The 13,438-nt window shown below is 59.2% G+C and overlaps 1 protein-coding gene across 4 annotated transcripts in view; it reads left to right on the top strand.

The window, feature by feature from the left end:
• TSPAN11 (tetraspanin 11) overlaps positions 1-11,161 on the top strand; it is a 64,284-nt gene extending 53,123 nt beyond the window's left edge. For 2 of the 4 annotated variants that reach the window (XM_045165251.1, XM_045165252.1), the window contains 4 exons: positions 1,117-1,221; positions 2,366-2,524; positions 2,875-2,961; positions 7,782-11,161. In XM_045165251.1, coding sequence (XP_045021186.1) covers positions 1,117-1,221; positions 2,366-2,524; positions 2,875-2,961; positions 7,782-7,841 — 411 coding nt within the window. In that variant the 3' untranslated portion in view covers positions 7,842-11,161. Of the gene's footprint in view, positions 1-1,116; positions 1,222-2,365; positions 2,525-2,874; positions 2,962-3,124; positions 3,197-7,781 lie in introns of all 4 variants that reach the window. The other 2 variants (XR_006640912.1, XM_045165253.1) reach the window with 2 other exon arrangements.
• Positions 11,162-13,438: the final 2,277 nt, after the last annotated feature.

Genomic DNA, 13,438 nt, shown 5'->3' with positions numbered 1-13,438 from the left:
GCGCACAGGGGCAGGGAGGCAGCCACACACGGGTGGTCCCAGGCCTCCCCTGCCTGCTCTGGACAAGGAAGAGATGGTCAGAGCCCTCCCATTGGGTGCTCTGTGACTCAGGGGTGATACTCAGCTCATACAGACAGATTGTCCTTTCGCACCAGCGCCCATGTGACTGACAGATATCCTCAGATAACGATGTAAATATTTTGAATGCACACATGCGTGCTCAGTCATGTCTGACTCTTTGCAGCCCCATGGACTGTAGCCTGCCAGGCTCCTCTGTCCATGAAATTTTTCAGGCAAGAATACTGGAATGGGTTGCCATTCTCCAGGGAATCTTCCCAACCTGGGGATTGAACCTGAGTCTCTTGCATTGCAGGCAGATTCTTTGCCACTGAGCCACCAGGGAAGCCCTATTTTGAATATCACCTTGTAATCAAAATGAAAACCAACACATACAGACAGCCCTCCATATTCATGGGTTCCAGATTCACAGATTCAACCAAGCTTGGATCAAAACTATTCAGAAAAAAACTCCAGAAAGCTCCCTAAAGCAGAACTTGAATTTGCCATGCACAAGTGTTTATGTAGCATTTACATTGAATTTACAGCTGTTTCTACAGTGTTTACATGGCATTAGGTATTATCAGTAATCTAGAGATGACTCAAGTGTACTGAAGGGTGCGCATAAGTGATATGCAAACACTGCACCATCTTATATAAGGGACTTGAGCATCCATGGAAGACCCATGCTGGCCCCGGAACCAATCCCTGGGTACCAAAGGATTATCTAAACTCACCTAGTGCCCAGCCTCCCCTTTGCCATCCCACCAGCCTGGAACTGTGGTCCCCCACCTGTCTCCCATTTCCATCCATCACACTCCGCCCTGACACAGGGTAACAGCCTTTGCAACACCATCTTCACAGATCCTGCCTTCCGTGCAGCCTCCTTCCCATGGTCCCCTGGTCCTGGGCAGTCAGAGAGGGCTTCCTGGAGAAGGTGACACCTGAGTGGCATCTCTAAGGATGAGATGCCAGATGAAGGAGGCATGGCCTCAGAGGGGCCTGGGGGCAGTCGGTGGGTGGTTCTGCTGATGCACTGTCTCTCTCCATGCTCCTCAGCTGAGCGACGAGCTAAAGCAGCACTTGAGCCGGACCCTGGCCGAGAACTACAGGCAGCCGGGCGCTGCAGAAATCACAGCGTCTGTGGACCGTCTACAGCAGGATGTAAGCATCGCCCTGGGGCCTGAAGGCCACGCAGACACAGTTCCCAACCTGTCTCTGTCCCTGCCCATCTGTGTGGCCCTGGGCAAGTTACTCGCCTTCTCTGAGCCTAACTTGCCACGTCTCTGAAATGAAGCGTCACAGGGTATGGAAGCGTTAACCGCAGGCCCCCTAGAAGGCCCTCCCACATGAGAGTGCTTCCTGGGTCCTGGTTCGTCCGTTCCTCCCTTTCCTCTGCATTCCCCTCTGGGTATCTGGTGGGCAGCAAGCTGGCCGTGCCAGGATCCAGGCTCTTCCCGTCAGCGGGCCTCCTCCTTCCTCCCTGGGGAACTGACGGCTGCGGCTCCTGGAGAGTGAACTGGAACAGGCAGAGTGTTTCAGAAGAGCAGCTGTAAGAATTTCCCAGTTATCATCAGGCAGAACTCAGGGGATGGAGGGGTTCTCTCCTTGCAAAGAAGGGACTCGCAATCCCCCAGTGAGGCCCGCAGTCCTGCAGAGGTAGGGGAGGGGCACGTGGACCTCAGGCCAACATGGTCGCCAGTGGCCACACATGGCTCTTCACATCCAAATGTAAGACCTCGGCTTTATGCAGCATGCACACCAGCCTTGCCAGCACTGATCTGCCCATCCAGTGGTCTCTGGGACATCTCTGTGTCTTGCAGGTCTGGGGGCGCTGAAGCTTCGAGGTGTGGATCGGGGATACCTGAGCCTCTAGCAAGGCTTGGGTCCCTGTCCTGGGGGTCCTGTCTCCCTGGATGACCAGGAGCCCATGCCCTGGTGGTTTGGTGCTACCCTGGGCCTGCCACACAGGGATACACAGCCCTCCTCCCTCGAGGACCTGCCAGCACCCACCCCCCACCCATCTTCTCCCAGATCCTCCCTGCCCCCAGGACACCCAGCACAATCTCCTTAAAGGACAAGGGTGCCCCGAAGAGGTGGCCATCAGGTTCCTGCAGCCAGCTCCCCACTTGCCTAGAGAGAAGGTCCACCCAGAGCCAGGTCCCTGCTCAAAACAGGGGAAGCGAAACGTCTCCAGCAAATAGGGATGAGATTAGGATCTGAACACTGTCCTGCGGCCCTGTAACTGAAGGGCTGGCGGGGGGCCCAGGCTCCCTCCTCACCTGCAGCCTCTGCCTCTCCCCCTCAGTTCAAATGCTGCGGGAGCAACAGCTCAGCCGACTGGCTGCAGAGCAGCTATATCCTGTCTCCAGAGGCTGAGGGCCGCCGGGTGCCGGACAGCTGCTGCAAGACGGTGGTGGCACGCTGCGGCCAGCGGGCACACCCCTCCAACATCTACAAGGTGGAGGTGAGTGCCCTGTCCCACGGGGCCCAGAAAGGCTGGGCAGGTGGGCGGAGTGGTGGAGATCACATTTACTCTCTGACCACAAGATGGCTGTGGGCCTTCAAAGGTCCCCACAAAGTCTGGGGGCCGCAGCTGCTCCAGGGAGATCTGGGGACTTCATAGCGTGCCCCTGGGTCACTAAGAAGCCCACGGGCACTTGAGAGGCTAGACCTGGCCCTTTAAGTGTCTGGCCTCCCTCAGCGGGGAGCAGCCCCCACCAGCCTTTCCTCCCCATCCTCACCTACTTCCGGCCAACATGTGTGTGTGTGTGTGTGTGTGTGTGTGTGTGTGAGACCTGCCTACCTGCCTTCCAGGGAGGCTGCATCAGCAAGCTGGAGCAGTTCCTGGCTGATCACCTGCTGCTCATGGGGGCCGTGGGGATCGGGGTGGCCTGCCTGCAGGTGAGTTGGAGTGAGGATTCTGGGGGGGGGTGGTATCTGGAGCCCCGAACCCCTCTCTCACTGGTTGAGATCTCAGCTCTTGGCCCTCTGCCCACTCCTGCCTAGCCTGCCCTCTCCTCTCCCATCTCTCCCCTCTGCAGCCAAGGTCACTCTCTTCCCCCAGAAAACGTGAAGGAAAAGGCCCTGGGAACTTGTCAGGAACAAAGACCTGGGAGGAGTGGGAGTGTGGGTGCAGGTATGTGCATGCACTCTGTGTGTGCACGCAGGCCTGCTGTGGTGTGCGTGGGGTCCGTGGGTGTGTCTGCATGTACCCAGGTGTACGTGGTCGGGGATGGATGCACGTATGTGTTCAGGCGTGCTGTGCATGTGTGTATACGTTCGTGCATGGACGCGCACTCGTTCCTCTGTGTGTGTGATGTGTGTGTACCCATGGGGGGGGGGGTGTGCACTCCTGTGTACACCCAGCTCTGTGCTCCAAGGATGACTGATGCTTTTGCTCCATTTCATCACTCACACCCCTCTCCCAGCCACCACCCAGGGGTCCTGTCAAAGGTGGGGGGAGTGGACTCAGGAGGGGCAGATGCAGTGAGTAAGGATTCTGCAGGCCCACCTCGCCCGGCAGAGCTAGAGGAGCTGATTCACCACAAAGTGTCACCCCCGAATCCCCATCCCGGGAGGTCAGAGCAGAGGCCGGCATCACAGGACCCGTCCCGTCCAGCCCCTGCTCCTGTGCGACTTGAGAGGTCACTTCCCCGCCCCTCAGGGCCTTCATCTACAGCAAGAAGCTCATTCCCAGCCACGAGAGGTGTTGGTAGGAAAGGGGGTACCTGGCTCACGGAAGGCCTCCCTGAGTGCTCTCCTCGAATCCTGCCACGGCCAGAGCTTATCCAGGCCAGCAGATCAGAGAGCCGATGACCCGAGGGTCTCACTCCCTGAGCTGGCCCCAGGCCCCTGGCTCCTGATCCTTTGTTTTCCCAGGCTCTGTCCCTGATGCAGGGTCCATAGAAAGAGTTGGGGTGGTGGCAGTCGTTAGCTTGAGAGCCTCCCCGGGTAGGGTTCCTTCTGATCACCATCTCCATCTGTGCACCCAGGGGACCTGGCTGCAACCCCGGGTGGGTGAGAGATGGTGCACCCTCTGGAGGGGACCAGCCAACCTAGGGCTGGCTGTTCCATCTCTGAGCCTCAGTTCCTATTTGTAAACGGGGCTGGTCATACCAGATCAGTGACCAGAGGGCACGGCGCACGCAGTGACCAGTGTGCACGTCAATCACTCAGCTCACGCAAACGGACAGCAGCTGCTCGGGAAACAGTACCCACCACGTTATCGTTTCCACGCGGGCATGGCATCTCTCAAGAGAGCTGGTGGTTTCCTGGCCAGACCAGCCCGTCCCCTTCACCCCGACTCAAGTGCAGGTGCAGCGGGTCTGGGGGGCACTCACACGGCTCCTTCGTACCTACCCAGACAGGCCTCCTGCCCAATGCACTGACCCCCGGGAGCTGCCAGCCTGACTGCGGAGGGGGTGCTCCGCTGCTGTGCCTCCCTCACCCCAGCTTTCCGGACACATCCTGCCCACTTCAGGCATTGGGGGCCTGCTCTGCAGACACTGACCGGATCTGGGCTTCACTCTCCATCTATTTCCTCCTGACCTCTGCCCTCAAAAGCCTGAAGCTGAAGACAAGGGCAGTGAGGCCAAGGGCATGGAATGGGATGACCACCAAGTCTGAGGTCAGGCAAGTCCAGCCGTAGGAGTAATTCCAAGGAGGTCGGGTCACCAGGCAGTGCCCACAGCCCCGCATTGACTCCATCATGGGCAACTCATCCTTCACAGTGCCCTGCAGAAATGTGCTCCTGTCCCTGAGAGAGCGTCTCTGGGCCACCACCCGGGACCCATCCCTGGCCCATTTTCTGTGTCCATTCCATCCATTCTGCTACAGCAACCAAGCCTCAGGCTCCATCGCCCCCTGCCGTCCAGTGCTGGAACTACCACCCGACCTTGAGGAGGGGCTCAGGCCAGCTGGGCCCCCAGGCTGTCATTCTCCACCCGGCACCCAGAAACCTTCCCCACTCACACTGACCTGGCACTTTGGAAATCCCCAGGCTCAGGAGATACAAGGCCAAGATGTCCTGTCCCCCTGCCTCCAGGAACGGGGTGGGAGGGTGATGCCTGACAGTCGGAGGCCCCCATTGTAGACAAAGCTTCCTCTTCCCCGTGATCTGAGGGGGCCACCCTCCCTCCAGAGCCTCAGTTCCCTTACTTGTAACGTGGAGGAGTGGGACGTCTGCAAGCCTTTTTAAGCAGCAGTGTTCTCTCATCGTGGCTTCCCCAGTGGCACCTAGTGGTAAAGAACCTGCCTGCCAATGCAGGAGATGTAAGAGAGGTGAGTTCGATCCCTGGATTGGGAAGATCCCCCGGAGGAGGAAATGACAATCCACTCCAGTATGCTTGTCTGGAGAATCCCCACAGACAGAGGAGCCTGGCGAGCGACGGTGCATAGGGTTGCAAGGACACGACTGAAGCGACTTAGCACGCAGCAAGCACGTTCTCTCATCGGTGGGAATCTCACCCAGGAGCCCAGTTTATTCAGCGTGAGGCCAGAGCTGACCTGATGGAAGGAAGCAGGAGCTGTTGTGACCGCGGTCCAGATAGCCTCCCGTGGTTTTCCAGGAAAGCGCACCTCAGTGAGACGGAGGGGCTGCGGTTCCTGGATGTCTCATGAATTCTCTGAAGACCAAGCAGGAAACGACGATGAACGGAGCAAACCTGCTTTCAGCCAGACACCGCGTGCTGCCTCCCAGACTCGCAGACCAGGCACTGGTCTGCCTGCAGAGATGCTGGCAGGCTAAATGGCCAGGATGCAAGAAGGGACAGGCCTCCCGGAGCCTCCAGGCTGTGATCCTCAGCCAGGGCTGCACGTTGGGGTCACCCGGTGAGCTTTGAAAGGTCCAAGGCCAGGCTGCACCCCAGCACAATGAGAACACCGTCTGCAGCCGGCACCCTGGCCACAGCGCCAAGGTCAGGCGCCTGGGCCTCACAAAGGCGGGGCCCAGCAGCCCGCCCTGCCCCGCCCTCCGCCTGCTCCTGCTCCCGCAGTGCCCTGGCCTGTGTGTTCTCTGCTCACAGCTGTTGGTGCAGATTCCTCTGTGTCCTCTGTCAGGAAGTTGACCCTGGGGCTCTTTCAGGGACCAGGTAGTTAGTGCCCATGCCTCGTCTGCATGTATCGGGGTGGTGTGTATATGTGTGTGTGTGCACGTGTGTGTGTGTGGACACTCATTGATGTCCATCTCACTGTGCCTTCCCCCGGGCACCCTGGGGCCACATGTTGTGTACAGAGCGCTGGGCACTCAGTCCTCCGGGTCCTCCCCAGCGTGAGGTGTGCACCTTAGAAGATCCAGCCATGAGTCTGTGTTGGGCTGGCTGCTCCCATCTGGCCTCCCCTTCAGCAAGGGTCAGAAAGGTCCAGATGACTCTGCAGGAAGAGTCATCAAGCCCTGAGAGGGGGATAGGGCAGAGAGCATGTCCGACACTTGGGTGGAATGGCTGGGACAGCCACCCGCTTAGAGTGAAAGACGAGATGAGCTCTAAGCCACCTTTCAGCCCAAGACTGAGTCCCCCAGGTGGATTAGCACTGCTCTTCGCACCAAGTCTGACAGCTGAAAGCCGTGTTCCCAGGGGGTGAACCTCCCGCGTGGGGACAGAGTTGGGAGGAGGAAGGGGACACCGAAGGGCTCACCCCCTGTGCCCTCCTTGAGCCTCGAAGAGAAACTAGTATCTGCCAGTCCTGGGGCGTCCTCGTCAGCCTGTCATCAGGTGTGTCCAGAGGTATCCCAGGAAGATCAGGTCAGCTGAAAGGTCTGGGAAAGACGGGGCACTGCTTCCCGTCTTTGGGAACCCCTCTGGACCCCTGTCCGCGGCACGGTCGTGGGCTGCCCCCTACCGCCCCCTCCCGTGGGCGGGGAGCCAGGAGCCAGCGGCATCATCTTTATCAGGGTCACCGTCACAGCCCTGGGCCTCCGTGGTCTTCACATCCTCCCCTCCTCATCCTCAGTGCATCCTTGGGGGAAGGGAGGGCGGAGGCAAATGAACAGCGATCCTCTTCCTCTGCGTTTAGAGGTCGGCAAGTGAGACGTGGAAGGTGACCGCCCAGCACTGCCCAGCCTCAGCCAGCTAGTCGGCAGGACGGAGCGGCCAGCAGGCAGGGCAGGCTCCCGGGGCCCAGGGCTCATCCTGAGCCGGCTTACAGGATGAGCTAGTGACTGTCCTGGGCCCTCCACTCGGATCCTCGGTTTCCTTTCCTGCACATCAGCTAAAGAATTAACTCTACACCCTGGTCTTTGCTCCAGAATCTGAGAGCAGCTAGATGTAGACAGACCTTCCTGGAGAAAGGCTGCTTCGGCAGCAATGAGGGGTGACGATGTCACTACCTCTAATTGAATCAGGTCTAATTGAATCAGGCCGTCTCTGGAGAAGAACCGGGACCACGGAGCTGCAATGTGGACGGGAGGCTTGTTTAGAGGTGCAGGCCCTCACCCAGGCCGCAGGGCTGGAACCCACAGCATCCCCGGGCAACCATGCACATTCAAGTGGGAGAAATACCGCTCTTGGCTAGTGGTTCTCAGAGTGGTCCCCGCCTCCAGCCCCTGCCCACATCACCTGGGAGCTTATTAGAAATGCAGGCTCGCAGGCCGCACCCGAGGCCCCCTGGGTCTGAATCTGCCCTTGACTGAGTCCACAGGGACTCCTGGGTGTGGGAAGGCTGGCTCTGGCCGGCAGGCTGGCGGACTCCTGACTCCTATGTGTCCCTGCACTCTCTCCCCGCAGATTTGTGGCATGATACTCACCTGCGGCTTGCACCGGAGGCTCCAACTGCATTTTTACTAACAGCCGACCGCGTTCTGCTCTGACTGCCCCTCACAAGTTCAGGGGCCCAAGGCCCACAGGCCAGGCCTGTGGGGTCAGCACCAGCTGGCCTGGAAGCTCCCAGCAACTCCCCCTCCTCTGTGCCCAGCCCCTCTGGACCACCCAGTAACTGCGACCATGGCCCCTTCAGCCCCAACCCGGCTGGGGACCCTCGGCCCTCGCCCTCCACTTCTGCGTGCTCATCACCAGAATCCCGGGGCAAGAGAGCACAGCCCGAACCTCGCCAGGCCTAGGCTCCCGTGGACCCTGGGGGGCTGTGATGAAATCTGCTTTCCTCCCCACTCCTGAACCCTGAACGGGGGCTGGCCACTTTGCCCCCATTGGGACGCCCGCATACGAGCCTGTGATCCCCCATATGGGCGCTGAGCACTCCTCTCCCACCCCTGCTGGATGTGCTCCCTGAGAAATGCATTGAATAGGCAATTAGAGTTGGCTCTGCCCCCAGAAGACCACGGCCTTTGCCCTCCCCTCTTCCCCTCCCCTCCCACCCGCACCATCTCACCTGGAGAGAAGTGTCCCATGGCCTGATTCCTTCCTGCAGGGCAGGGTTGGGTGGTGGCAGGGTGGGGAGCAGGTGCCTGCCTCCAGGCCCTCCTCAGGAGGGTCCCCTGGGAGCCCATGACCCCAAGCCCCAATCTCCAGCCATGTGCCCCTCGGGGGTCTCCTCTCTGGACTGATGCTCAAAGAAAGCCAAGTTTTTTAAAAAAACTATCATCTGCCCTTCATGTTGGTGGGAGTAAAATCCTTCCTGATTAAACCAAACCACAGACCCTGCGAAGCTGGAGCCACCGAGAAGGTGCAGCTCTTGAGCCGAGGGGTGCTCTGCCTCGAACCTCCTTTTCCTGAGCCGGTGCTCCTGGACCACCCAGCCCCCAGCACTTGGCCTGCAGAGACCCCGCTCTGCTTCCCAGAGTGGACACTGTCCCTTCATTAGGTTCTCTCTTGCAGCTCTTGAAGCAGGGAATTTTCAGAAAGGACTTTCCAAAATGTGGACGGAGAACAGAAAGGAAACCCTAGGAAACACTGGGCACAGGTGCTGGCAGTTTTCCGGAGAACACGAATCAACTCATAAGATCCCCCAGAGGGTCCCACGTGGGCAGAGACCCCCATGCCAGTCCCCCGGGTCCCAGGTCCTGGATCCTGCACTTCCTACTTCCCACCCTCATGATGCCGAGGTCAAGTCTGGAAAGGGCACACCTGGCCTCCGCTGTCTCTTGCTGACCTGGGCCCATCTCCCAGGTAAAAGTGTATTCTTTCCGATTCATGGATCAGTGCTGCCCCCGTCACAGCCCCCACTGTACTGAAACCGCACACCCCTGGAGAGGGGCGACCCATGCACTCAGAGGGCAGAGCAGCCCCCTGCAACCGCTTGCCTCCTGCCCTGGGATTCTCTGGGGCTGTCGGGAAGGGCCCTGGGGTCACTGATGCCAGTTCACTCTAAGGGAGACCAGCTTTCCAGCAACCCCAGATTCCCAAGGCCCCCCAAAAATTGGTGCTGTGATTATCTTTGCTGCCTCCAACTTCCTGCATTCATGCAGATAACCAAAAATGACCATAAGTCCTAAGTTCTCTGCAGGGCTAGATGTTAGCTGACATCTTACAAAGTGAGGGCTGAAAGGGAGAGCACGTTCTTCCCCCTGAGGGGCCCGAGGGAGGTGGCAGTGGGTCAGGCAGTGCTGACTGGCTGCACATGTGCCCTGCTGGGGTCCCTGCTTACTTTATCAAGGTCAGCGGGGGCTCATGGAGGGGTAATGGGCAGGTGTCACCTGCACAGGCTCGTCCTGGTGGAGGCCCAGGAGAGCCTGACTTGTCTGCTCCCACCGCCCCCGTGGGTAGAGGCCCTCCTGGCTAGGGTAGGAGAACTGTGATTCTGCCCTGGGCACGGTCCCACCCAGAGGGTGGAGGTCCACACTGCAGAGAAAGCCCTGTGCTTTCTGAAACTGGGACCTCCCTGTTGGTGCCAGCAGCTCGGGAGATGAGACAATGTGAGAGGAAACAGCAGTTTCTCATGGAACACACAAAGGGTTAGGATGGGGCTGGCCCATCCTGCCTGCAAGGATGCCGCTCTGTGCCCAGGACAGCCCCTCCCAGGTCCCTGCTGGGAGGTGTCCCAATCCCAAGCTCCCTGGACAGGGAGTAGGATGTGACGCTCAAAGGTCATCCATCGGTCCCCCGACACTGGGGACTGGCCAGAAAGCCAGGGTTGTGTAGCGGTCTGGACATGGCAGGCACGGGAGTCCACGCGGCCCTGGTCGTCCCCCTGGACCAGGCTGCCGCACCTCCCTGGGCTCCCAGCGCAGCACCCAGGAGGAGCGGAGTGCTACCCCCCAGGGACCCTCGGCCCACAGCCGGTTTCCGGCTTGGACTCTGCCACCTGGTGCGTCTTGGGGGCTGAGGTAATGGGAGTGAGTTGAAACCATTAGTACCTCACCTCCCATCCCCGTCAGCCTTGTAAACGTTCTCCGCCCGGTTTGCCACTTGAAGCCTGGACAGAAGGGGACGGGGTTTCCACCGGCTAAGGAGGACACCTGCCTTTGTATCACCACTGGGTGGTGCGCACACCCCCGGGGGACGCTGGTGATGGAGTTGTCTAAGCCGGGTTCTTCGCATTGGTCAGGATCAGCCTGAGAGCTTCTGAACCGTTGCTGGACCACCCTGGGCTTCTCATCAGCAGCAGGGGCCACAGGCCTGCGTCCTGACAGGTTCCCGGGTGACAGTGATGCCCCTGGCCCCGGGGCCACCCCCCGTGTCTGTCGCAGCCCCCGGGGTTCCGAAGCCCCCCAGGCGGCAGGCCGAATCCCACTGGGTTCACCGGAGCATAGGATGAAGCACCCGACCCGCTGTGTACCTGCCAGTCCGTGACCTTGGCAGGGAGACCAGGGGCCTGGGTCCTCTCCCTGGAAGGGACAGTGATGCCCCAGCCCCGTTTTCCCACCACCTCTGTGTGCCTTAGGAGGGCCCACTCCATCCTCGCCCCCCGTCTTCTGTTTCCACACAACGCCCAGCCTTGTGCTCTGTTCACCGTTCCATGTGGGCCCCCTCTCTGCCCTGCTGCCGCACCAGACACACCCCTGCAGGTGCCACCAAGAGTCCCAGGCAGCCCAGCATCAGGAGGGCTCCTGGATCCAGCTGCTCATTGGATAGGGGTCATCACAACATTCTGGAAACGGAAACGTTGCCTTAACCATTTTCACAGAGAGGAATTGCCCCAGCGTGAGCACGCCCCTCCTTAGCCTCCGCGTCCATCCCGGGGGCACGACAATAAAGGAATGGTATCCAGGGCTGCAGTCTTCACTGTCCCTTCTCGGCAGTTGCTTTGTCAGAAGCCCCGCTGTGGCCTGAAGTGATGGGGGCAGGGGCCCCGATAGGAAACCCATCACCACACTGGTCAGGGCCCTGCTCACCCCTGCCTGCCCACCAGTGTCCTTAGCTCCGGCCTCAGGTGGCAGCCGCTGGGCTGCCTTGGGCTGGACCCTATTCCCTCCCTCCCCTGGCTTGAGGATGGGTGGGCTGTGGGTGGTGGTACAGGGTGCTTCCCCTTTCCTCCTGCATCCAGCAGTGACTGAGCAGAAAGGTGAGGCTGCAGTGAGGGGGGTGGGGATGGGGTCCGGGGTTGCAGAGGATGGGCAGCAAAGCGTGAGCCCGGCCCTGCCCATCAGCAAGGTCCACACTGTCCACGTCTCTGCCCTCTGTCGTCAGCCAGGCCAGCCAGAGCCAAGAGGGCTCCTGTTCCCACTGGCTGGGCACTGCTTCTAGAGAAGGGGACAGTTTCCAGCAGACTTGGTAAATGTTGCAGTAACTATCTCCAAACCCCTAATTGGGGGTTAGGGATTACGGGTCGGGGATCAGGTCTAATTTCACATGCTGCTCCTGAATTGCCAACCAGTGAGCAAGAAGGCTGAGTCTTCTGAGGATCCGGGGTCTCTGACGGAGAGTGGGCATCTACTGAGACACTAAGGCTGCAGGAGTCCAGTGGGGGGAGTGGGGTGGGGGGAGGGAGGCAAAAGGCAAGGAGCTTCTTGACGTCGCTGACCAGTGGGATGGCTCCACCTTTCCACGTGTCGGATCAGCCCTGCTCTGGACACTGGCCAAGTCTGGACCCTGAACTCACCAGCCACTGGAAGAAACCTCTCTGGCAGCAAAAGGCTCTACCAGTAGACCCGCAGAGCACAGTGTGGCTTGGCCACACTGTTCCCCCTCTGCTCAGCATCCAGGGGCACTCCCCTGGTGGCTCAGATGGTAAAGAACCTGGCTGCGATGCAGGAGACACAGGTTTGAACCCTGGGTTCGGAAGATCCCCTGGAGAAGGAAATGGCAACTCACTCCAGTATTCTTGCCTGGAGGCAGCCAGACAGCCTGGCCCAGGCACACCCATGGACTTATTCTTTTTGTTAGTTTGAGGAGATGCACTAGTCCACCACGGCTATCATTACATCAGCAGAAACAAGATGGCTAAATCAATAGCCTCCTAGTCTTTGCCGGACGCTGCAAGACAGAACACTTGCAAAGCCGATACTCTGGTGTCCAAAATGACATCCCCTTAATCTGACTTTCGTGGATTATTGACTGCTGCTACTGGGCCAGCAGAGCAGAGCAGGCTCAGGGAGGGGGAGGAACCACTCATGTCCGTGTCCACAGGTCTCCTCCTGAGCTCTCTCCCTGCTCCACACCCCAGCTCCCCCTCCAGATCACACTCTTGCATCCCCTGTTTTCAGCCAGGGGATGCTCTTCCTTGGGGTTCCACCTCTTGTCTGAGGACTCTTGAGGTCCCAGACTTGGCCAGTTTCTTGCCCAAGTGCCTACTCTGGTCCGGGAACAAGCTAGATGTCTTTACATACACACTTTTATTTAATCCTCATGAATTAAATCCTGAGGATTTAATTCTGCAAAATAGTATTATCTTCATTTTGCAGATGACGAAACCAAGACATTTTCAGTGAGAACCCAGTGCTCACGTGGACACCAGCCACGTGCAGAGTGGGAGCCGAACCCAGGCTCCAGCCCTGCAACCGGAGCTCTTCCCACCCAGACCACCCAGACGTGGTGCCTCGCTAAGGCTGAAAGCTCAGGCTCAGTGACAGCCAATAAAACAGCTGTGGTCAGGAGGGATCTACAGAGCACACAAAGGCATTTCAGGAGCTGTGAATCAGCATCAACCAAACGAGATTTAGTTACAGCCCGCAGCCCTCTCCTCCCTGTACATGAGACCCATGAAGCCTCCGTCAGGTTCCAGGAGCCCTCTCCTGTTGAGAGAGGCACTCAGGATGGCCAGGAGGGAAGGCAGGAAGGTTCCTTCTCCCCCCAGACTCCAGTCCATCACCACGGCTTGTCAGTCCTCCCGTGGGTCCCTCTCACTTTGCCTGCACCCTGCTGGTATACCTCCCTTGGTTGTCACGCTGCAGCCAGCAGGCTGGCACTTATCACACCAGGCTTCAAACCTCTCAGGGGCTCCCTCTGCTCTTTAAGAGCAGAGTTCAAGCTCTCCCACCAGCTCACAGGCTGTGGTCCCTGCCCGGCCAGGGCACGGTGCACTCACGTTGCTTAGCTCAGTTGACAGA

The sequence above is a fragment of the Bubalus bubalis genome, chromosome 4 (assembly GCF_019923935.1).
Source record: "Bubalus bubalis isolate 160015118507 breed Murrah chromosome 4, NDDB_SH_1, whole genome shotgun sequence".
NCBI lineage: Eukaryota > Metazoa > Chordata > Mammalia > Artiodactyla > Bovidae > Bubalus > Bubalus bubalis.
Note: the sequence above shows the minus strand (reverse complement) of the source record. Positions and strands in the feature narration are given on the sequence as shown.